Below are 23496 nucleotides of genomic sequence, written 5' to 3'. Positions count from 1 at the left end.
TGGCAAGCCTTCAAATCCTCGCCCCAAACTCTTGACTCCTTGAGTCGAGCGAAACCCCTCGAGTCGAGACTTGAGTCGGCTCCTCGAGTCGAGCCTCGCCCCTCGAGTTGAGACTTGGTTCAGTCTCCTCGAGTCGAGCTTCGCTCCTCGAGTTGAGCCTTGAATCAGTTTCCTCGAGTCGAGCTTCGCCCCTCGAGTCGAGCCTTGAATCGATCTCCTCGAGTCGAGCTTCGCTCCTCGAGTCGAGCCTTGAATCGGTCTCCTCGATTCGAGCTTCGCTCCTCGAGTCGAGCCTTGAATCGATCTCCTCGAGTCGACCCTTGAGTCGGTCTCCTCGAGTCGAGCCTTGAGTCGGTCTCCTCGAGTCGAGCCTTGAGTCGGTCTCCTCGAGTCGAGCTTCGTTCCTCGAATCGAGCCTCGGCTCGAGCCCTATCCGTCGACAAAACATCTGTGTCATAAACCCGAAATACCAAGCCCGCAATAGCTCAACGGGCTCGGAAGCGAGAAGATCTCGAAAAGCCCGCAAAGACGAAGCCCCGCTGTGCCGCGCGCCGTGCGCCGCGGTTCGCGCGCCGCGCGTTGTGCGCCGCTGTTCCTTTATGCGCCTCCCCTTGGAAAGGTACGCGTTCCTAGTCCCACCGGACGCCAAAGGACCCCCTTAGGGTCTCCAAACACCTATATAAATCCCATCTCACTGAGGGGGAAGCCATCCCTTCATATCCTATCGATACGCTCGATTTCTCACTCTTCTCCGCTTCTCTTGATGCCTTTTTTGGCCTGAAGCGTTCTCCTTAGTCTCTCCCGTTCTCAGAGGTTCCGAAGCACTCACGGGAACTTCCCGGACGTCGCTCCCTCTGACCGAACGCCCCCCGGTGCTCAAGCACGCCCCTAGGGTTCTCGACCAGAGTTCCCTCGCGCGTCTAACACGCTAGACGTGCACGCGATCTCCGAAGTTCTGAGACGTCGCTGATGACCCCTCGTGCCCGTCTCCTTCGTTGAGTACGCTTCTCCACCAAGGTTCTACGCCTCATACTGCGTCGTACACGCTTGAACTACGTTCTGACCTGATCCCACGCACGGGTACGTAGGCAGCCGACACCCAAGGCACGGTCACTCCTCCTCCTCACCCTTTACCTCTCCCGAGAGGTGGGTTGATCGGAGAAAACCTAGCTCGAGACTTTCGAGTTCACACTCTTGGCCCGAGTGCGATCACTTGGTCCGGCCTTGGATCGAACTGCCCGAGGTTTTCAATAGTTGTTCATTTTCGTGCGACAACAAACAATACAATTAATACGTAATTGATATACAAAAATAGGAAAGAATTATAAATTATAGGGAAAATAACACATTTATACCCTGTGTTTTAGTGAAATGTCGAGTTTAACCCTCGGTTTTCAAAAATGTCGAGTTCATACCCTCTGTTTAACTAAAATGACGAAATTATACCCCCTGTTTAACTAAAATGACGAAATTATACCCTGAAATAGACAACAGTGTCACGAATATTATTTTTATATTGACTTTTCATTGACGTTGATTATAATATGTATATATAAACACCAATTATCTTTATTCATTCGCGCCATATATGTAATTTATTTAAAAACTAAAAAATAAACAACAGTCTCTTAATCGTGAAGAACACAGAAATATGCAAATGGGTAAACATCGATAGTTAATAGTCATCAAAATTGCATATTCGAACAGAGAATCCAGAATTTAGAGTTACAATTCGAACACGGAATGAAGTCATTTCTTAGGAGGTATGAGTTTTATTATTTAATTTCAATTTAAAGCTATTTTTATTTCAAAATTGAGAATTTGGAAGTTAGGGCACTGATTTAGATTTGATTTGGTTTTTCTTATATAAGAGTTAATATCAATGAATGGGAGATTTGTGACGCTGTTATTCATTTCAGGGTATAATTTCGTCATTTTAGTTAAACAGAGGGTATGAACTCGACATTTTTGAAAACCGAAGGTTAAACTCGACATTTCACTAAAACACAGGGTATAAATGTGATATTTTCCCTAAATTATATACACTAAACGTCAGATGAATAATAACTAAAACTCTTATTTTATTGTGTTGACTACGTGACTATCTCCAATAATTTCAACGTTTGATTCTTTTTTTCTTTTTCTTTTTTTTTTATAAAAAAAAAACTATTACAAACCTCAGCGAATAAGTTAATGGCAGTAGACGAGAAAAATAGAGAAGAGTCGGCGGCGGCGAAAAGCGTGGCGTTCCACAAGCTATTTGCGTTTGCCGATTGGGTCGACGTAGCTCTGATGGTGGTCGGGACGATCTCCTCTTTGGGCTCCCCCGATCCATCCCATATCCGTCACCAAGTTTCCAAGGTACGTAACGTTTTCTCATTTCTTACGTAAATACATACAACACTAACTCACGTGTAATATAATTCTAAATGCATAAACATTCAACACGCAAAGTTCTTAGCATTTTAAAAGCGTTAGAAAAGTAAAACAAAGAATTTTAAAACATAAAAAAAAAACCATTGAAAGAGAGAGATATACTTACAGTTACTGCCAGTTAGAGTTTTATGGGCAGTATGAAAATATTCCTCCTCAGCCTTTCAAGATAAGAAAGCTTTCTTCCACAGCGTCAAGGAAGTTTCTGAACGATGAAGGAATTGAAAAAGTCGTGGAACATGTTAGAACTCCTACGATGTCCCTGGTTCACTGTCAAGAAGGCGGTCGGAGATATTGTCGGAGTTGGTTATTTGACGGAGAGAGATATTTTAGCGTATTGGTTTCTAGGAATTGTTATTCTCGTCACCTTGTTGTGTTTTTTTTTTATTTTTTTTTTATCCATGACACAACCTAATATTACTGATACTAAATTAACGATGTATATTACTAATATTAGACATGTCATTCTCGTTACATAAATCTTGTTTTTTTTTTTTGAGGAAAATTCTTGTTTTTTTTTTTCATAGCTTACCGTGTAGGGATTCAATGCCAAGAAAAGAATGTCAATATACGAAGAAGAAAACACGGTGCAACCTCAGAGAATCAACAGGTTATTTCACTGTTTTCAAAAAAAAAAAAAAAAAAAAAAAAAACAGGTTATTTCACTGCATTATTTATCTGTAATGTTTTTTGTGTTCTATTATTGTGTGATTAATTCACCATCATTAAATGTAAAGAGTATCTAAAAACCACGCCAGTGGATGGTGAATATTTGAGGACTAATACAGGAATATATATTAGGTAAATTATTTTCTCTCCTCACATATACTCAGTAGCTTTATCAACAGCCATGCCTACAGTTTTGTTCCAAGTCTTGAAGCAGGAAAGCCGATTCTATATATCTACATTAATTACCGCCATAATTGTAAAGGAAATGATGGGATCAAATACAGATATTTTCCCATGCATACAATTAACGGGAAATCAAATAAATTATTAAGATGATATATTTTCCATGCATTTCGCTGATTCGCTCTCTATTATATTTTTTTTTTTCGCGTTCGCCAAACAATCATTTTTCTTCCCCCCCTTTTTTTTTTTTTTTTTTTTTTCTCGCTTCTTCTACATTGTTGCCTGGTTCCGATTTCTTTTCTTGGAGGTTTTGGATTCCTTACCGGCTCTTCTCAGTGAAACAAGAGCAAATCATTTGGTAGGTACGTGTCGCTTCTCATTTAAATATATATATATATATATATATATATATATATGTTTTATATATAATTTATTTTTGGTCTGGCTTAAAAATAATGCATAAAAAAAATAATGCGCTTTGCATTGAATAATTAATTAAAAAAAATAATGCATTCATTATTTGAATCCTGTTTGGGAAATAAAATACTAAATACCATGAAAGTAAACGTTGTAATACAATTCGCTATTTAATACTATTTATACTTGCATTGAATATTTTTTTATAAATAGGCATTCAATTCCTGAGCGTGATACATTGTATTTCGGTTTTATACATATGTATATATAAGAGCATATTATTTCTAATTAATATTGAACTTAATGATGATATTTTGCTTTTAAAATAGGCATTTAATAGTGCATTATCAATTACAATCTCTATAATTAAATGCTATTCATATTAACTTCGAAATACAAATAATCACACATAACTATTCTCGGTTAAATCAATTAATTTCGGTTAATTGGGCTTATATTAATATCGGTTAACATGAAATAAGGAACTAATGAATACAAAATCAGCAACATTAATACAATTAATACGTAATTAATATACCAAAATAGGATTATTTTATTGTGTTGACTACGTGACTATCTCCTTTCAACGTTTGATTCCTGTCTTTTTTTTTTTTTTTTTTAACTATTACAAACCTCAGCGAATAGGTTAATGGCAGTAGACGAGAAAAATAGAGAAACGTCGGCGGCGGCGAAAAGCGTGGCGTTCCACAAGCTATTTGCGTTCGCCGATTGGGTCGACGTAGCTCTGGTCGGGACGATCTCCGCCGTCGCAAGCGGCCTCGCCAGTCAGCTCTTGAATGTCATCTACGGCAAGATCATCGATTCTTTGGGCTCCTCCGATCCATCCCATATCCGTCACCAAGTTTCCAAGGTACGTAACGTTTTCTCATTTCTTACGTAAATACATACAACACTAACTCACGTGTAATAATTCTAAATGCTCTCTCCAATAATCAGATATCCTTGCTGTATTTGTACTTTGCACTAGTGACTGGCGTCACTTCATTTCTACGTGAGTATCTCTATATATATGTATAGATATATAAGTATATATATGTGTATATATGTGTATATTCACTTTTGTGTGCGTGAGAGACATATAGAGGTGTGCTGTTGGATGACAACCGGGGAGAGGCAAGCAAACAGGATCAGGGAACTGTACCTGAAGACGATCCTGAGACAAGACATCGCTTTCTTCGACACCGAAACCACCACCGGAGAGGTGATCGGAAGACTCACCGGCGACACGTTTCTCATCCAAGAGGCCATGGGCGAGAAGGCATGCACAAAATTAAGCCAGTCTATCTAATTTCAATCAGTTTTTTTTTTTTTTTTAATATGACAAATTGCAATCTCACGTAACTATAGGTGGGAAAGTTCATACAGCTGAGCTGCACTTTTCTGGGGGGCTTCGCGGTGGCGTTTGCGAGGGGGTGGCGGCTCGCGGTGGTCCAAATATGGTGCGTCCCGGTGGTGGTGATCGCGACCGGAGTCACGACGGCTCTGTCGTCCAAAATGGCGGGCCGGTCTCAGCGAGCGTATGGCGAGGCCGCCGGAGTCGTGGAGCAGAGCGTCGGAGCGATCCGCACGGTCGCCTCGTTCTCCGGAGAGAAGTCGGCTGTGCGAAAATACGAGGCCAAGGTCGCCGCAGCGTACAACGCGGTTGTGAAGCAAGGGCTCTTCTCGGGGCTCGCAGTTGGATCCATGGTGTTCTCCCAGTTCGCGAGCTACGGGCTCGCCGTCTGGTACGGTTCCAAGTTGGTGGTTGAGGAGGGATACACAGGCGGACAAATCACTACTGTCATTTTCGCCCTCATGAATGGAGGCCTGTGAGTTTTCTCCCCATATTTTTTTTTATAGATAATTAAAGTGATTCAATGATCCGGTTTTTTGGGGGGAAAAAAAACCGCAGGGCGTTCGGAGGCACGGCGCCTTGCCTGAACGCGTTTGCTTCGGGGAAGGTGGCGGCGTTCAATATGTTGGAGACGATCCGGCGGAAACCGAAGATCGACGCGTATGAGACCCATGGGGAGGTGGTGGAGGATTTGCAGGGCGAGATCGAACTCAGGGACGTCCACTTCAGGTAGGCGCGGATTCCCTTAATTGAGGTGCTTAGCTAAATAGTCCATTTAAAGTTATTGATTTGCAAAACATTCAAAGTCATTCTAAGATTAAGATTAGTGAAGTTTCAAAAAAATAAGGTCCTGGGATAATTTTTTTTTTTTTTTAAAGTAATAAATTAGTTACAATATTAATCTTGGTTTACTGAAAAGTTGAATTTTTTACTATTTTGCTAATCAATTAGTTTCAAATGATTACTTTGTATAATTTTTCCAATTTTATTTTGTTTATCAATACTTAATTTTTATTAAATTATTTTACATAAAAAAAACCCTCCGGGTATTTTTTTAGTTACTTATTTCTAAGCTCTCGAGCTCCGTCTGTGATTATAGGTACCCCGCGAGGCCCGACGTGGTAATCTTCTCGGGATTATCACTGCACGTACCGAGCGGGACGACCGCCGCTTTGGTGGGGCAGAGCGGGAGTGGGAAGTCGAGCGTGGTCAGCCTGATCGAGAGGTTCTACGACCCCGATTCCGGCCAAGTGCTCATTGATGGCGTCGACTTGAGAAAGTTGCGGCTCAAATGGATCCGCGATAGGATTGGGTTGGTCAGCCAAGAACCGGTTCTCTTTGATACCACTGTAAGAGAGAACATTGCTTATGGCAAGGAAAATGCAACGGAAGAGGAGATCAAAACGGCTATTCAGCTTGCAAATGCGGCTAACTTCATCTACAAGCTTCCACAGGTAATACAGTTTTATATATATATATATATATATATATATATATATATATATATATATATTTAAAATAAAAAGGAAAAGATTGGACATGTTATTGCTTTTGTTATATAGGGACTTGACACGCTAGCCGGCGAAAACGGGACTCAGCTCTCCGGTGGACAAAAACAGAGAATAGCGATCGCGAGGGCTATCTTGAAGAACCCGAGGATTCTTCTCCTTGACGAAGCGACGAGCGCGCTGGACTCGGAGTCAGAGCTGATAGTCCAACAGGCACTTGTCAGGGTCATGGAAAACCGGACCACCGTGGTCATCGCTCACCGACTCACGACCATCAGGAACGCTGATGTCATAGGTGTCATGCACCAAGGAAAGATTGTGGAGAAAGGTGAGCCTCTCTAGTGCTCGAATCTCGTCATTTGTTGTTATTCGTCGAGACCTTGTTGGACAAGTTTTCTTCTTGTTGTATTTTCAGGGACTCATTCCGAGCTGATAGAAGACCCCGAAGGAGCGTACTCGCAGCTAGTGCGTCTTCAACAATGCGAAAATAATGATCGAAACTTGAGGAGTTTTGATGACGAAGAAAGTTCTGGCGGGTCGATCAAGAGATCCCCTAGCATCCAAGAAACCGAAGAGTTTCCGGAGATAAGAAACGACAGCGCCGCGAGAAGAAAAAAAACGAGGCCTCCAAAAGTCTCTTTGACGAGGTTGGCGAAGCTCAACAAGCCTGAGGTCCCGATTTTAGTGGTCGGAGCCGTGGCTGCAGTGATACGCGGCCTCAGTATGCCCGTCTTTGCATTTGTACTCTCGAGCTCCATCAGTATCTACTTTGAAGATCCGAGCAAGATGAGAAAGCATTCAAGGATCTTGGCAATTGTCTTCCTGGGAATCGGACTCGTCAATCTCGTCATGGTCCCGACCCAGAGTTACTCGCTCGGAGTCGTAGGTGGGAAGCTGGTCCAGCGGATCCGGGGGCTGACTTTCAGTTAAGTCATTCACCAACAAATCAGTTGGTTCGACGACCCTGCAAATTCAAGGTACACCAAAAGAAATCTTCAACGAATTTTTTTACTCAATACTACACAAATCCCAGTTCCTACGTTCATGTTTTTTGGACTTGATTTTATAAAGAGATCGGCTAAGACATTTTCAAACAAGTACTTCCCGCTTGTATATTCATGTATTTTTGCTTCAACCTTCTTAGCTTTGATACATAAACAGCTCTTTTCCATTCATACTTTCAACTAATTTACCACATAATGAAGTCGTTGCATACATCCAAATCATCATTTCATAGCTTGTACTTGGCATACATAAGCAGTTCCGGACAGAACCTTGGTTTTCCAAATCTGAGAAACTATATTACAAGTTTGATATGGTGAAGAGTATGCTTCGCAGTGGAGCGATCGGGGCAAGGTTGTACACAGATGCTTCGATGTTGAAGGATATCGTCAGAGACATCTTGTCGCTGATCTTCCTCAACTCGGTGACGGTCATAGCAGGGCTGGTCATAGCATTCATGGCCAACTGGTTCCTGGCGGGCATAATGCTCTTCTTGTTTCCATTAATGCTTCTCCAAGGTTACTTGGAGTCCAAGTTTTTGAAAGGCTTCAGCGCCGACGCCAAGGTCATGTACGAAGAAGCAAGCCAGATCGCGAGTGACGCAGTCAGAAGCATAAGGACCATCGCTTCGTTTTGCGCGGAGAACAAGGTGATGGACACGTACCGGAAGAAATGCGACGCTCCTCTGAGAACCGGGATTCGTTTGGGAGTGATAAGCGCAAGCGGTTTCGGATTCTCTGAATTCTTAATCATATGCATAGACGCGCTGATTTACTACGTCGCAGCTCTTCGCATCGAGGCTGGGAAGGCCACATTCGCAGAGCTTCTCAAGGTCTTCATATCATGTGTTTTTTATTTTAATTTTTTTATGGAATTTTTGGCTCCTATTACTTTCTTGACATCAATCAATTCTCTTTCTCGTAGGTTTTCTTTGCATTGACGGTTTCAGGAGCCATGTTTTCACAAAGCATGGCCTTGACCCCGAACATTTCCAAAGCCGGGGACTCGGTGGCCTCGATATTCAAAATTCTGGATAGCAAGCCCAGCATCGATTCGAGCAGCGAAGAGGGCACAACGCTGCCGAGCATCGTAGGAGACATCGACATCGAACACGTCAGCTTCAGATACCCAACCAGACCGAATGTCGACGTATTTCGAGACTTGTGTTTGAACATCCCCTCCGGAAAGGTATCATTAAAACCTCCTATTTTTCATACACAAAATGGATAGATGATATATGTTTCGTACACGTGAAGATTGTTGCGTTGGTGGGAGAGAGCGGGAGCGGAAAATCGACGGTGATAGGGCTAATCGAGAGGTTCTACGACCCTCTGTAGGGTCGCGTGACACTAGACGGGGTGGACATAAAGAGGTTCAGGCTGAGCTGGCTGAGGCAACAGATAGGATTGGTGAGCCAAGAGCCGATCCTCTTCAACGAGACGATCCGAGCCAACATCGCGTACGGGAATAAGGAGGGAAGCGCGACGGAGGACGAGATCGTGGCGGCCGCGAAGGCCTCGAACGCGCACGAGTTCATCTCGTCGCTTCCCCAGGGATACGACACGTCAGCGGGGGAGAGAGGGTCTCAGCTCTCGGGGGGACAAAAGCAGAGGATCGCCATTGCGAGAGCGATTCTGAAGAGCCCGAAGATTCTGTTGCTTGACGAGGCCACGAGCGCTTTGGACGCGGAGTCGGAGAGGGTGGTTCAGGAGGCACTGGATAGGTTGGTGGTAGGAAGGACCACTGTGGTGGTGGCCCACAGGCTCACCACCATAAAAGCCGCTGACATCATCGCGGTGGTCAAGGGCGGAGTCGTCATCGAAAAGGGCGGCCACAACGAGTTGATGGATATCAAAGACGGAGCTTTTGCTTCCTTCATGGCGCTTCACAGCCCCAGATCTTGACCTCTACGGATTTTATGTTTAACAGGGACAGTATAGTTCTAGTACTAGTTTATTTAGAATAATTTGCCAGATAACACTTGTTTGAGAGAAACTTGCGTAAATTGTCTGAAGTGGAGTCATTAAAACCTGACATTGAGCAGAAAAAAGTATCATTCAAATTCACATAACAAAGTGTCTATGTTGTACTTGTAAAGCAACTAAACATATCTCTTTTTATCTATTTTGGCATAAGAACAAGTACAACAAACCGTTTAAGACTACAAATATTGAAAGAAAAAGAGCACTGATAATTGTTTCTCATAGACACCGTTTCATTTCTATTTCTTTTGGGGTGGTTAGGTTGTTCTATGCAGCACTTTGATGGTCACTTGCTCTAATACAAGCATGGCAACTCCAGCTGAATGGTGCGAGATTAATAGACACAGTTCGTAGATTGCACTCTTCTTGACAACCATTTGCATTAATGTGACAATCTTTCTGTGTCCTTGAGCAGTCGTGCTGATTAACAAAAGACTTCAACATGAATGCAAGGCTCTCATCAGATCTACAAGCAAATATTATCCATGGACAATTATTACTTTTGACGTTTTGCTCTAACTCTTGTTTTTCATTCCTTGATAAATACTGATCCATCTCCAAGTATCATTCCTACTTGAAATTCGGAGTTTTCATAACAATCTCTTTTTGATATTGTGGAACATCCGGAAGCTTTCTCTTTTTTCGTGAATCCGTCGAGTTTCTAAAGCTCATTTTCCACCTCTTTGTCAACATATTTGGATTGTTGAAATAACTCTTCATCCGAGTCTACGTCTTCGGGCATATGTCTTTTGTATTAAACTTTTGCTTGTATTATGTCTTTTACCATGTGACTTAAAAGCTTTGATGGAACTCTGAAAGAATGGTTATTATAACTGCATTAAATAGGATATCATATATAATATGTTTTGATTTTTTTTGAAACAATGGTTAAAAAAGAGTATGTTTGTGGATAATGAAATACAATGGGATTACAGCTAAAAATTGTAGTCTAAAATATCTTAACCATAAGATATGACAACAGTTAAAATTATAATTTTATCTAATTTATAAGCTAAGACTACGTTTGAAAATTGTAGTATGATAAAAAATAAAAAAATAAAAATTAATAGGTTTAGTAGATTAATTAGACTACGGTACGGTGAAAATTTGTAGTATATCATATAAGAAAGATTACACTAAAATAACGATAGGTTATTATTATTTTTTTTTTTTTTGTGTAAGACCAACTCCACCCGATTACACCATTTTATACGCTATTTTGCAGTATATGTCACATCAAACACTACCTCATCTCCAATCGAATTCTATTTTTTACATCAAATTGAAATATTAATTTTATATTCAACTTTCTCTTATTTATTTCTATACCCTTATATTTATTTAATATCTTTCAATTATACCACTTATTCATTATTTAATAATAAAATATTACTCCATAAAAAAAATACAAATTAACACAAACTAAACTTAATATTTATTAAAACAAAAATACAATACAAAACAAATAACATAAAATAAAATAAAAAAAGTACAATTATACATCCGAATTAGAATATATCTCCCACAAATGGATGATCAATGCATTTCGAAGCATGATATGTGCATTTCTATCTCTTATTTTTCTGTAGCGAGTGAAAAACTCTTGAAATCGTGTATCATCATTCTCGGCTAATTTAGCCCCCAATGGTGGCGTTTCTATGTTAACTTCAATGGGCACGCTAAGATCACGCTCATCCTCTATTATCATGTCATGCATAATTATGCACGTAGTCATTATATCTTTTAAACATCTTTTCTCCAAAATCTTGATGGTCCCGCCACAATTGCAAACTGTTCTTGGAGAACTCCAAATGCACGTTCTACGTCTTTTCTACAAGATTCTTGCCTCATTGCAAAATACTATTTTTTTCGGCCACATGGTTCTCGAATAGTTTGAACAATAGTAGACCATTTTGGATATATATTATCAGCCAAATAATAACCCATATTATACGCATTTCCCTATATGACATAATGAGCGGGAGGAACAATACCTTGAGTGAGATTGGAAAATAGGTAAGAAGACTCTAACACATTGACGTCATTGTTGCTTCCCGGCAGGCCAAAATAAGCGTGTCATATCCAAAGATCATAATCAGCTACAGTTTCTAGAATAATTGTAGGTATTTTCTACGACCCGTATATTGTCCGGCCCACGCGGTAGGACAATTTTTCCATTTCCAATGAATACAATCCAAACTGTCATATATCCACGCGGTAGGACAAGTTTTCAACTTCCAATCTTTCTGGAAAGCAACGTTGTTGACCTATATGGGGAAGTCTAGCAACGTCATTAGGAGTTGGTGATCTTAAATATTGCTCAGAAAATATCTCCATCATTGCTCGGCAAAACCTCTTTAGGCTTTCAATTTGTCGTCGACTCTGCTATTTTGCAGTACTCGTCTGTGGCATCTGTTGGAAGACCGTAGGCCAGCATCCGAAAGACAACAGTTATTTTTTGAAGTGGTGACAACCCAAGTCTGCCAGCACGATCCACCCGTTGTACAAAATAATTGTCGTGACTTTTAACGGCATCCACTATTCGTAAGAATAAAGAGCGAGACATTCGATACCTCCGACAGAACATGATCTCATCGTACAACGGGGTTTATGAGAAGTAATCGTTGAACAGTCGTCGGTCTGCACTCTCTCGATCCCGATTGATGAAAGCATGTCCTGAAATCGAGCCTCCTATGTTGCGCTCGGTGATTTGGTCGGCGGCATGTTGATTAAGAATTTGCATGATCGTGAGATTATTTTGGATAATTTGATGACATATAGCATCCTCTTGCTCATCAATTTGAGCCATTTGAAGTAGAATATTGTCATCAGAGGAAGAAGATGAAGAAGATGAATTAAAATTCATTTTGAGAGATGAGAGATTAGAGATTAAGTGTGTTGAGAGAATGTGAATTAAAATTCATTTGAACTTAGACTATTTATAGGGTATTGAGTGTTATAGCCGGTTCGGGAAGCATGAGAGTCTTGATGAGTGATGACATTGAGTGGTCACATCACGTCAGACCCGATTCGGGAAGCGTGATAGCCTTGATGAGTGATTGCATTGAGTGGTCACATCATGTTAGACCCGGTTCATGAAGCGTGAGAATCTTGTAAGAGTGATGGCATTGAGTGGTCACATCACGTCAGACCCGGTTTGAAAAACGTGAGAATCTTGTAAGAGTGATGGCATTGAGTGGTCACATTACGTCAGACCCGGTTCGGAAAGCATGAGAATCTTGTAAGAGTGATGGAATTGAGTGGTCACATCACGTCAGACCTGGATCAGGAATCGTGAGATTCTTGAGGAGTTTTGGCATAGAATGGTCACATCACGTCAGACCCGGATCGGGAAGCGTGCGATTCTTGATGATTTTTATTTGCTATAAATAGTATCTTCCATAAGTTGTGTTTTCATCCAAAATTTTTTTGAGTAAGATACATTACAAGAAAATGACTAGCCGAGCTTCTGATTACTCTCATGAAGAAGACCGACTTCTTTGTCGAGTTTACATAGAGATTTCTCCAATTAATTGAGAAAACTATAAGGAAAATGCATGCATGCATTTGGAAAATTGAGAATAGACACCTGAGCGGTTCTTCAACTAAAGATATCGTGAGTATTTTAGCTACTTTTGTTGTCGCACGAAAATGAACAACTATTATATACCTCGGGCGGTTCGATCCAAGGCCGAACCAAGTGATCGCACCCGGGACAAAAGTGTGAACTCGAAAGTCTCGAGCTAGGTTCTCTCCGATCAACCCGCCTCTTGGGAGAGGAAAGGGGTAAGGAGGAGGAGTGACCGTACCTTGAGTGTCGGCTGCCTACGTACCCGTGCGTGGGATCAGGTCAGAACGTAGTTCAAGCGTGTAAGACGCAGTATGAGGCGTCGAACCTTGGTGGAGAAGCGTGCTCAACGAAGGAGACGAGGCGCGGAGGAGTCCTCGGTGACGTCTCAGAACTTCGGAGATCGCGTGCGCGTCTAGCGTGTTAGACGCGTAAAGGGGACTCTAGTCGAGAACCCTAGGGGCGTGCTTGAGCACCGGGGGGCGTTCGGTCAGAGGGAGCGACGTCCGGGAAGTTCCCGTGAGTGCTTCGGAACCTCTGAGAACGAGGGAGACTTGTGAGAATGCTTCAGGCCAAATATGGCATCAAGAGAAGCAGAGAAGAGTGAGAAATCGAGCGTATCGATGGGAGATGAAGGGATGGCTTCCCCCTCAGTGAGAGGGGGTTTATATAGGTGTTTGAGGACCCCAAGGAGGTCCTTTGGCGTCCATGTGGGACTAGGAACGCGCCCCTCTTCCAGTGGAGGCGCACAAGAGGCAGCAGCGCACCACGCGCGGCGCGCGGTCTGCGCCGCTCAACGCGCGGCGCGACCTTGCCCGGGCGCGGCGCGCAGTATGGCCAGCGTGGCGCGCTCCGGGCTGTCCTTCGTGGGCTTTTCGCGACCGTTGTCCTTCCGGGCCCGTTGAGATATTGTGGGCTTTGCATTTTGGGTTTGTGACATGAATGTAGCTATTTGACGGGTAGAACTCGAATCGAGGCTCGACTCGAGGAGCGAAGCTCGACTCGAGGAGACTGACTCAAGGCTCGACTCGAGGAGCGAGGCTCGACTCGAGGAGACTGACTCAAGGCTCGACTCGAGGAGCGAGGCTCGACTCGAGAAGACTGACTCAAGGTTCGACTCGAGGAGCGAGGCTCGACTCGAGGAGACTGACTCAAGGCTCAACTCGAGGAGCGGGGCTCGACTCGAGGAGACTGAATCAAGTCTCAACTCGAGGGGCGAGGCTCGACTCAAGAAGTCAAGAGTTTGGGCGAGGGCTTGAAGGCTTGCCACTCTTCAGGACCTCCGGCCTGACCATCAGCCCTTTGAGCGACGTGCCTTCTCGGCGTCTCGGGTTTTCCGAAAACGACCGACAACAACTTTTATCTTCTTTTTTAATTTTACTTCATTGTAATTGGTTATATCGACTTGCAGATGGATCAAGCTAAAGTGTTGCTCGCAGATGATGAAAAAATCAAGAAAGGTTGGAAGTTTGATCATGTGTGGAATATCATTAAGAATTTTGAAAAATTTCAAGACGGAGCCTCAAGTGGCAGAAAAACATCTCGAGGTTCGTGTTATTTTTCGGAGTCCGAACAACAAACTTAAGAGTCCGTTAGACAACCATCTCCTTCTGAGCGACCGATTGGAGTGAAAAAAGCCAAACTAAAAATGAAAACGGATGACAAAGTAGCGTCCTCCATTACCAAGGTTGATGAATGAAATAAACTACTTCTTGAGCAGCTGAAGAAGACGAGTGATATGAGGGAACGCCTCTTGGAAAGTATAGATAAGGCTAATAATTTGAAAACAATCAGAGAAGAAAATAAAATAATGAAAATGAATTTAAATAGAGTATCCGATCCTCATGTTCGTGCATTTTGGGAAGCTGAACAAGCCAAGGTTTTACAAAAGAGAGTCGTACAACAACAATCGCAAACACCACTTCCTAATTCCGATTCATATTCGCACACCGGTCTCGGAGGATCCGACGCTAATCTTCTCAAGTATTAGTTTATGTATTATAATTTTATTTTCAATTTTATTTTGTTGTATTATGTTTTTTTTATTTTAACTTTTTTTTTTTTGCATTTCGATGTCGTTGTAATGTTATTTCGTTTCGGTATTAATATTAATGTCAATTTAGTTTTATCCAAACTCCAAATGTTAATGTTTCATTTTAAAATATTTAATATATAAAAATAATTTTTTAGATAAATATGAAATAACTTTATAAAACAGTGACAATTGAGTAAATAATAAATTTTGTAAGGACTAAATAACAAATAAAAATTGTTTTTGACGTAATGAATAGTACTGCATCAAATATAGCGCAACACAATAAATCAAATGCACCTCACGCTATTTTAGCGTCTAGTTTGACGTTCGATTGGAGTGGTTCATCACACCAAATCAAAGTTATACCGTTTGGTCTGGTATATTCAGTCGGGCATGGTCTAATAGACCACAGTTTTTAGCGGAGTCTATTTATGTTTTTGTGGTAATGTTATCCTCGACATGTTCAAATCTTCTTCTTGAGCGGCTGTTGTAGAGAATTTGTTGCAAGAGACGATGAATACTTCAACCACCTCGCTATAGGCCTGGAGCATGATTAAGAATAAAATAAAATAAAAATTATCAAAATACAACACTTTATATAATTACTTTTTATTTATTTGTTATATCAGAATGCGAATAGTTAACGCCGTTAAATTTTGTGAATAAGAGAATAAAGTGGGACATGTGAGATGCTTCAGGGAGGGAGGAAGACAAACGTAATTTACCCTTTTATATTCTCTTGCTTACCATATAATATTGATTATATGGTATATTAAGAATTTTAATTTGTCCATATAATTAATTCTCATGCTGAATAAATACATTTCCCCAAAATAGTCCAAAAGCCCAGCGGTTAACTCCAATAAAGTCGGTGTAAGTCGGTTCAGTCAGGGTAGGATTGCTCAATCGACTCGATTTCCAATACCAATAGGATAAAGTTTATATTAAATTTCACTTATGTAACAAAAAAAAAAGTAGCTACACATACTCGATTAAGTGTGTAACGTGTTGACTATAGACTGGCTTATCTTGCTCTGGAGACAGCAGCCGTGAAATACGTGTTAGTAAAGGCTTTCTTGATCTAAAAGAAATATATAATAATACTCTTCTAGTTCTTGGGGTCTAGTAACTCTGTATATATATTTTAGAGCTGCGTTGCACCAAAGGTTTGTTTCCTTAGCATCAGTGCCTCAAAACAAGCACACCCCAATAAAAAGAGAGAATCAAAAGATGGACGAAATGATGCCCGAAACAGGGAAAGAGATTCGTGAACAAGAAGAAGAAGAAGCAAAAGAGAGTTCAACAAGAAGAAGAAGAAGTGAAGACGGTGAAGAGAGATCAAGTGGGTTCATAAACCATTTCTTGCCCAAGTTGGCGTGTGAGAAAGAAGTTGAAGAAGAAAGAGAGAACGACAAGGATGAAGAGAAGAGAGGTGGGATTATAAGCCATGTCATATCCAACTTTGTATCTCCGGCGAGCCCCAAAGCAGGGGATTTTTCCTCAGATAATGGCAGCCAGGATTTGGGAAGCTGTGGTGGTGGGGTCATGAAAGAAATCATCTCCAACTTGTTTCATCAGAGTGAAGATCGTGGGAAACAAATTGAGGAAGAGAAGATCAATGATAATGGTGAAGGAAGAGAAGAAGTTCAAGAAGAGAATGGTCATAGTAAAGGAGGTTTCATCGACAGCATTGTGTCTCACTTTCCAACATCTATTCCAGGTATCTTTTTATCATTTATTCGAAGTATTAAAAATGAGAGTGATAGATATTGTAGTTCAAAGATGAAAATTATTCAAAACTATGTACATATATAGTTTGTTACTCTGACTCTTTTCTGGTATATATATTGTTGTGACCAGATGATGCTGTTCCCACAACCACCGAGGCCTCTTTTCTGATTAACTCTATTGTCAAAGACTAGGCCATTAAACAAAATCCAAAGATTACATAGGATTTGGTGTTCTTTTTTATTTGATTGTCGATGCTCTTATATATGTTTGTGACATCCTAGTCCATGTGTGTGCTCATAGTCTGTAGCTATTTTTGGTAAATGTTTTTTTTTTCTTTTAACCTTTGAAGTTTTTATTTCATTTTTTACTATATAAGAGTGTATAATTTTTCTATGTGTGTTTTCTTAGTTAGGAATGATATTGTAATCGAAGGAAAACCATGCAAATGCTGAAAGTAGAATTACACCTTATCTTAGTGCAATCCAATCCAAGTGTCACAAAATAACTTATATATTAGATTAAATTGCTGAGCCTAAACAAATGCAAATCTTAGAAACAAGATACGAATAAATTACAATGAACTATTGTTTGCCTTCCCGTGAATTTCTAACTGTTTGTAACAGTGGCATCCAATCGACTTTATTGGATTTTTTCTTTTCTTTTCAAGGCGGTCAAATTATATTGATAAGAACAAGTTGATAGTCATTGAATAAAAAAAAACCATCAAATTCATAAGGGACATAATAGTATAAATACTATTATACCCACAGCACAGACCACGTCTCAATGTGTAACACCACCGGCCACGTCATATTAAACAAATTCATAAGAGCACGCCCAATGTTATGGAATGTTTATTTTGATACATTTGGGCTTTTAGATATAGAGCCATTTGACTTATAGCATTTTGAATAATAACTAACTTTTTATTAATTTTCAGTAAATAATGACCTCAACTTATTTACGGCACTAAAAAAGACAAAAAAAAAATCTAAAATATGTGAGAATATTTTTGGTTATTTTTGTCTTTTTTAGCGTCGTAAATAAGTTGAGGTGGCTATTTACAAAAAATTGGCTATCTAACAATTTTTAGACTTTCGGTGGATTATTTGACTAATTTTTTGTTTTATAAAATATATTTTAATTGAGCATCTCTTCGCATTATTATGAGCTAACTTTTGACCAAAAACAACTCCAATGATTTGGGATAAATCATTATCTGAAATAAGTTTCATACCTGTACCATCTTGCTGCTCTTGATTTGGGCCTCTCGGATCAGATGATTGAGGAGTCAGGGGTGTTGTTGGAGTTGACTGTTGTGAGTGATCACCAATCTATTCTATTGATTCATTTTCTGTCAATGGAATGCACATAGAAGAATTTGTGGTTTCTGGATTTTGATGTGAGGTTATAGGTGTGAAGTTGATTGGGCGATTTGTGGTTAGATAGATTGGGTTTGATGGATGGTTATTTTCCCAAGACTGAATTTCCTCTCTATTCTCCCCCTTAAAAGAAGATTTGGGATGGAAAGGTTGTGTTTCATTAAAAGTGACATCCATGTAAACAAACACTTTATTTGTAAGAGGATTATAGCACCTATACCCTTTTTGTGTATAAGAATACCCAATAAAAATAAACTTAGTTGCTCTAAGATCGAATTTGGACCGGTTATGATTATGGATATGAATAAACACCAAACAACCAAATATTCGAGTTTGAGAAAGCTTAGGATTTTCAAAGGCATTCTATTTATCAAGTATGGCGTTGTGAGAATGGAATCTCCCCAATAAAATTTTGGAACATTCATGATGAACATAAGATACCTAGCCATTTCTAAGATGTGACGGTTCTTTCGTTCCGTCACCCCATTTTGTTGAGGTGAATCGGGACACGAGCTTTGATAATTTATGTCATGCTGATTAAGAAAAGTGCCTAGGCTTTCACACTACTACAAATTTGGTTTTTTGATGCGCATGACTATCAGGTGCGACTAGTCGCATCTAAATGACTTTCGGGTGCGACTAGTCGCACCAGATTGTCAATCCGAAATATAAAAAAAATTTCGCTAATTTTTTTTTTGCTTTTGAGTATCAGGTGCGATCGCATGACTATCATCTGATTATTTAAAATTTTAACCGGGCGAATTCTCCCCCTCATTTTTTCATTCAGTTTTAACAACAACTCCAGTTTAAAAAAAAACGCAGAAGAGAGAGGTAGAGGGAGATCAGAAGTGAGAGAGAGAGAGAGAGAGAGAGAGAGAGAGAGAGCTCGGGGAAGAAGAAACGAAGACCGGATCTTGGTTTCGAGGTAAGTGTACGTTCGTCATCTTCTCCATCTTGTCTACTTCTTTGCTCTTCATCTTCAAAACCCATACATGAAGATCAAGGATTTGAATCTCTTTCTTTTTCTCTCTCTCGATTTTGCTGTCCTTGAAGCTTCTCGGAGTGGTACAAGGTCGAAGGAGAAGGATTTAAGCTCGTATTACCATCTTCAATTCAAGGTGAGCGAGGAATTGATTTTTTTCCCAAATTTTGAATCCGAAAATTAGGGTTCTTATTTTTGAATTGGGGCTTTCCTTCTCCGAGCTGTTTTGATGTGTTTTTTATGTGATTGGACTTGAATTCTTGGTCGTTGTACTTGGATTAATAATGAGTTGTGATGATTTCTCGAATTTTCGTTTGATTTGATAAACTGTTTGAAGAGCCTCTGTAAACGGACGTAGACAGTCCGATATGGTCTGAGATAATTTTTGTGGATATTTTTCATGGATAGTAGACTGTATGAGCTTTCTAAAATGACCAAGAACATGTAAATCCATGGAGTATTGAATGAGTTATGAATTTCCAAAGTTTGTGTTTCGCAGCAGTAAAACGGGATTTCCAGAATTGTAACAGTGAATTACGGGCTGTTTTTGAGATAGCTATTCTTGTCGTATATATGCTTGTAATATCTCGTTAGAAAGCTACATGAGTCTACTTTCATTTGCCGCTAGAATCAATCGATTTCAAGTTTTGTAGCTCGAGTTATGATGGCTTAAGCGCTAGTGGGTCAGGTTAGTGTTTAGTTTAGAATTTGTGATTAAATTGTGAAATTGTGATTAGTTTAGAATTGATATATTGTAATTTATCAATTAGGAATTGTAATTAGTTAATGAAATTAAAATTAAGATATATTGTAATTTATCAATTAGGAATATAATGAAATTAGTTTTGATTAGTTTTAATATGCTGATTATATATTGTAATATATAAAGAAGCTCGAACCCTTCCCCGGATTCATGAATGTATTATGTGGACAAGTGTTGATTGGTTTCGGTAGCGAAAAAACCCTATTTTCTGACGAGTAAAAACTGTGGTAGCTCGCAGCCTTGTTACGTTTCCAACTGGGACTTGGCCAGAAAGCCATGGGGTTCTTGGAGTAGTTGATGATACGGACACTCTGTATTTTATCAAAGCCAATGGGGACGAGATAGTTAGGATTACGAAGAGGCAATTAAAAGTCTCTTCGCCAATCATAAAGGTCCTTGCAAATGAGGATTCTGATGTACATACATCTTGTTTGTAAGTTGTTCTTCTTTCAATTAGTATTTTTAATAATTATTTGTGTTTGTGGATTTCCGGTCATTACTCTGGGTTGAAACAAAACTTGACTCGAATTTTTTTTTTACTTGCTTGTACGTTAAACAAAAATCTATCCAGGTGTAGCTTCACAGTTGTGACATCAGATGGTTCCCTTCAGCATATTGAGATCAGCCGAGAACCCAACACCTCTATCAATAATGGATTAACCCAAAAGGGAAAGCTGGTGCAAAATGTCTGTAGTGTTGATTACCATCTTGAACTCTCTATGCTTGCTGTTGTGTCTTGTTCAGATAGCATTACACAAAGTACAGGTAACATATTATGTAGTATCTGCTACTTTTCCTATGCCTTGTTATTTTGGCTGTTATTTTAATAACAAATTAATTTTTTAAAAATATTTTAACTTTTACTCATGTATTATGTTTTATAAAGTTATTTTAGCACCACAAAGATTAAAAAATATCTTCATTCGGGTAATGTTCGACATGTTAATTAATATAGACCATCCGATAAATTTCGATAATATGAAAATCAGAGATGTTATGCATATATATCTGTTTCTGGAAACCGTAGACGCTGATGTTATGCATATCTGTTTCTGAAATAAGAGATTTGACATTTTCAGCTCTTCAAATGTTGATTCTTCTATCATTGATTTTCAATCTTCTCTTAATAGTAATTGTTGATTAGATATTCACGTCTGTTCCAGGATCCTGATAATAGTAATTGTTAATTTTTTTAAAAAAAGATAAAGAGCATCAGGTGCATGATAGTCAAGACTTTCAGGTGCGACTAGTCGCACCTGATACTAGAAGACTTTCAGGTGCGACTTGTCGCACCTGATAATCAAGAGGATTATCAGGTGCGGACTTTCGGGTGCGACTTTGTCGCATCTAAAGTCGCACCTGAAAGTACTTTCAGGTGCGACTTTTGCACTTTCAGGTGCGAAAAAAGTCGCACATGATGCTATATTTTGTACTAGTGTCATTGAAATATTATGTACCATTATCTAATCTTAAAACCTGAATTTTGGCTTGATATTGTGCAGAGACCATATGATGGAATTTTTTTTGAAGGTTTCTGGTGCATCAAATTTTTTCCTTTAGGAGGTAAATCCAAGTCATTCGGGTGTGATCGTCGATGAAAGTGACAAACCACCTAGTTGAACTTAGATTAGGAACACGAGAGGGACCTCATACGTCCATAAGAATTAGTGATAACTGAGTTGATGCATTGTATGGATGAGATCGAAAAGGTACACGATTGTGCTTTGCTATTTAAAAATATCACATGATAAAAATTGCAATTTTTTATATAGAGGTTTGGAAACAATTTATTCAAATACGTAAAGCTAGGATGACCTAGTCTACTATGCCATAGCAAGAGTTCACTAACAAAATTTGAAACAATTGAACAGGCTGATGGATGAGTTTGCTCATGATCAACAGGGTCCGGCTTGATGAAGTACAACCCGTCATACTCCATCGCAGTCCCAATCATTTTTCCAGAGTGATCCTGAAAAATACAAGAGAGAGATGACAACTGTGTCTCACATTTAAGCGTCTTAGTGATCTTGTGAACAGATAGCAAGTTAAACGCCAGATTTGTTACGTGAAGCATATCGCATAGCTGAATTTTCTTAGACAACATGATAGTTCCTTTCCCGGCTACGAATGAAAGAGAGCCATTTGCAATCCGAACCTTCTGATTACCTGAGCATGGTGAATAGCTTGTAAACTGGCGTGGGGATCCGGTCATATGATCGTAGGCACCAGAATCTACTACCCACTCATCTATGGTTGGAGTGTCTTTGTGGGTATTCAGTGCTATTGATGTGTACCTGAGACAGCTATGCATGTTTGAGGGGCATTGGAGGTCCTAGAGGCTGAATTGAGAAGCTTCTTTAGCTGGTCAATTTGTTCACCAGTGAATGGTTGTGCACTCGCCTAAGATGGTAGTGTACTCGCCCGAGATGAGTCAGCAACATATCCCCGTGACTTCGACGACTTTCCATTGCGATTATTTGGACGACCATGAAGATTCCAGCAAGTATCTTTGACATGACCGGGCTTTTTACAGTGTTCGCACCACGGTCGGTTTGAGTTTGGACGTGAGTCTCCAGATGAGTTGTCGTTTTATAATTTGTTGGAGTAGGTTGGAGCAGCAAGTGATGTTGAGTCACTTTCTGACTCTCGAGATCCACCAAGCACCTGTTAGGAATTCTTGCCCACGAGAAGATACTTATGTAAATTCTAGTTGAAATTATTAATAAAATAAAGTTTGACATTTATTATCTATTTGAATTGAAAGCGTTATTTCTTATTTAATGAGATTTAATAAACATTCACTATTACATAGCCTCCGTATCTAACTGAGTCACGTGTTGGGCACCTGAGTTCGGGCGGTGTGCTAAAACATGGTCGATGACTGATATACGCCTGGAAAACTATATCTAAAGTCATATATGTATATATGTGGAATAGATAGGTGAAGACTGATCACTATGTGGGAGCATTCTACACTTGTGGTAAGTGTACGGCTTGGACAGGTCTTGGTGTAGATGTGTCATTTAAGGACCGTTACGACACACTAACCGAGGCCACTATGATGGTCACAGTGAGACTTGATCTAAATCCTGAAGTGATCATGGACACTGGGTTATGTTACTGAGCTCTTTGACTCATTCGCTAAAAGGCTATTCATGCTAATCACAACTTATATCTTGAGAGTTTTCTCAGAGCATAGTTCGAGTGGGAAATGATTTACAGATACAGAATCCAGCCTTCTTGAAAGAAGGTTAATGTTCTCTCACCTAAGGGTTGATTCCAAAACCGATAGATTGCGCGCACTTTCGAAGTAAGTAACGTTCGAAAGAATCTTTCGCTGGGGAAGCAACAATGCTTAGGGCTGATATGTATCAAAGGAAGTATAACAGAATAAATTGACTTCTCTCGATACGGGTTGAACCTGGAGGATCTTGATCACGAACTGACTATGTCAGTGGACACTCGTCACGATGAGTATATATAATTC

At 40.0% G+C, this 23496-nt stretch overlaps 1 protein-coding gene and 1 pseudogene across 2 annotated transcripts; both read left to right on the top strand.

The window, feature by feature from the left end:
- Positions 1–4819: 4819 nt before the first annotated feature.
- LOC149390734 (ABC transporter B family member 9-like) lies at positions 4820–9689 on the top strand (annotated as a pseudogene). Its single transcript, XR_016300140.1, has 9 exons — positions 4820–4981; positions 5071–5531; positions 5615–5785; positions 6156–6510; positions 6619–6892; positions 6980–7541; positions 7903–8398; positions 8491–8754; positions 8823–9689. The product of XR_016300140.1 is annotated as an ABC transporter B family member 9-like (transcript).
- Positions 9690–16280: 6591 nt separating this feature from the next.
- On the top strand, positions 16281–17275 carry LOC149390733 (uncharacterized). The gene is made up of 2 exons (XM_089620758.1): positions 16281–16871; positions 17012–17275. Exons 1-2 carry the CDS (start codon positions 16382–16384, stop codon positions 17071–17073), a joined length of 552 nt encoding a protein of 183 aa, XP_089476884.1. The 5' UTR covers positions 16281–16381; the 3' UTR covers positions 17074–17275.
- Positions 17276–23496: the final 6221 nt, after the last annotated feature.

Source organism: Urtica dioica, chromosome 7, assembly GCF_054948205.1.
Source record: "Urtica dioica subsp. dioica isolate 48M chromosome 7, U.dioica_male_clone48M_v1_H2, whole genome shotgun sequence".
NCBI lineage: Eukaryota > Viridiplantae > Streptophyta > Magnoliopsida > Rosales > Urticaceae > Urtica > Urtica dioica.
The sequence above is the reverse complement of the archived record's forward strand: the minus strand, read 5'-3'. Positions and strand labels throughout refer to the sequence as shown.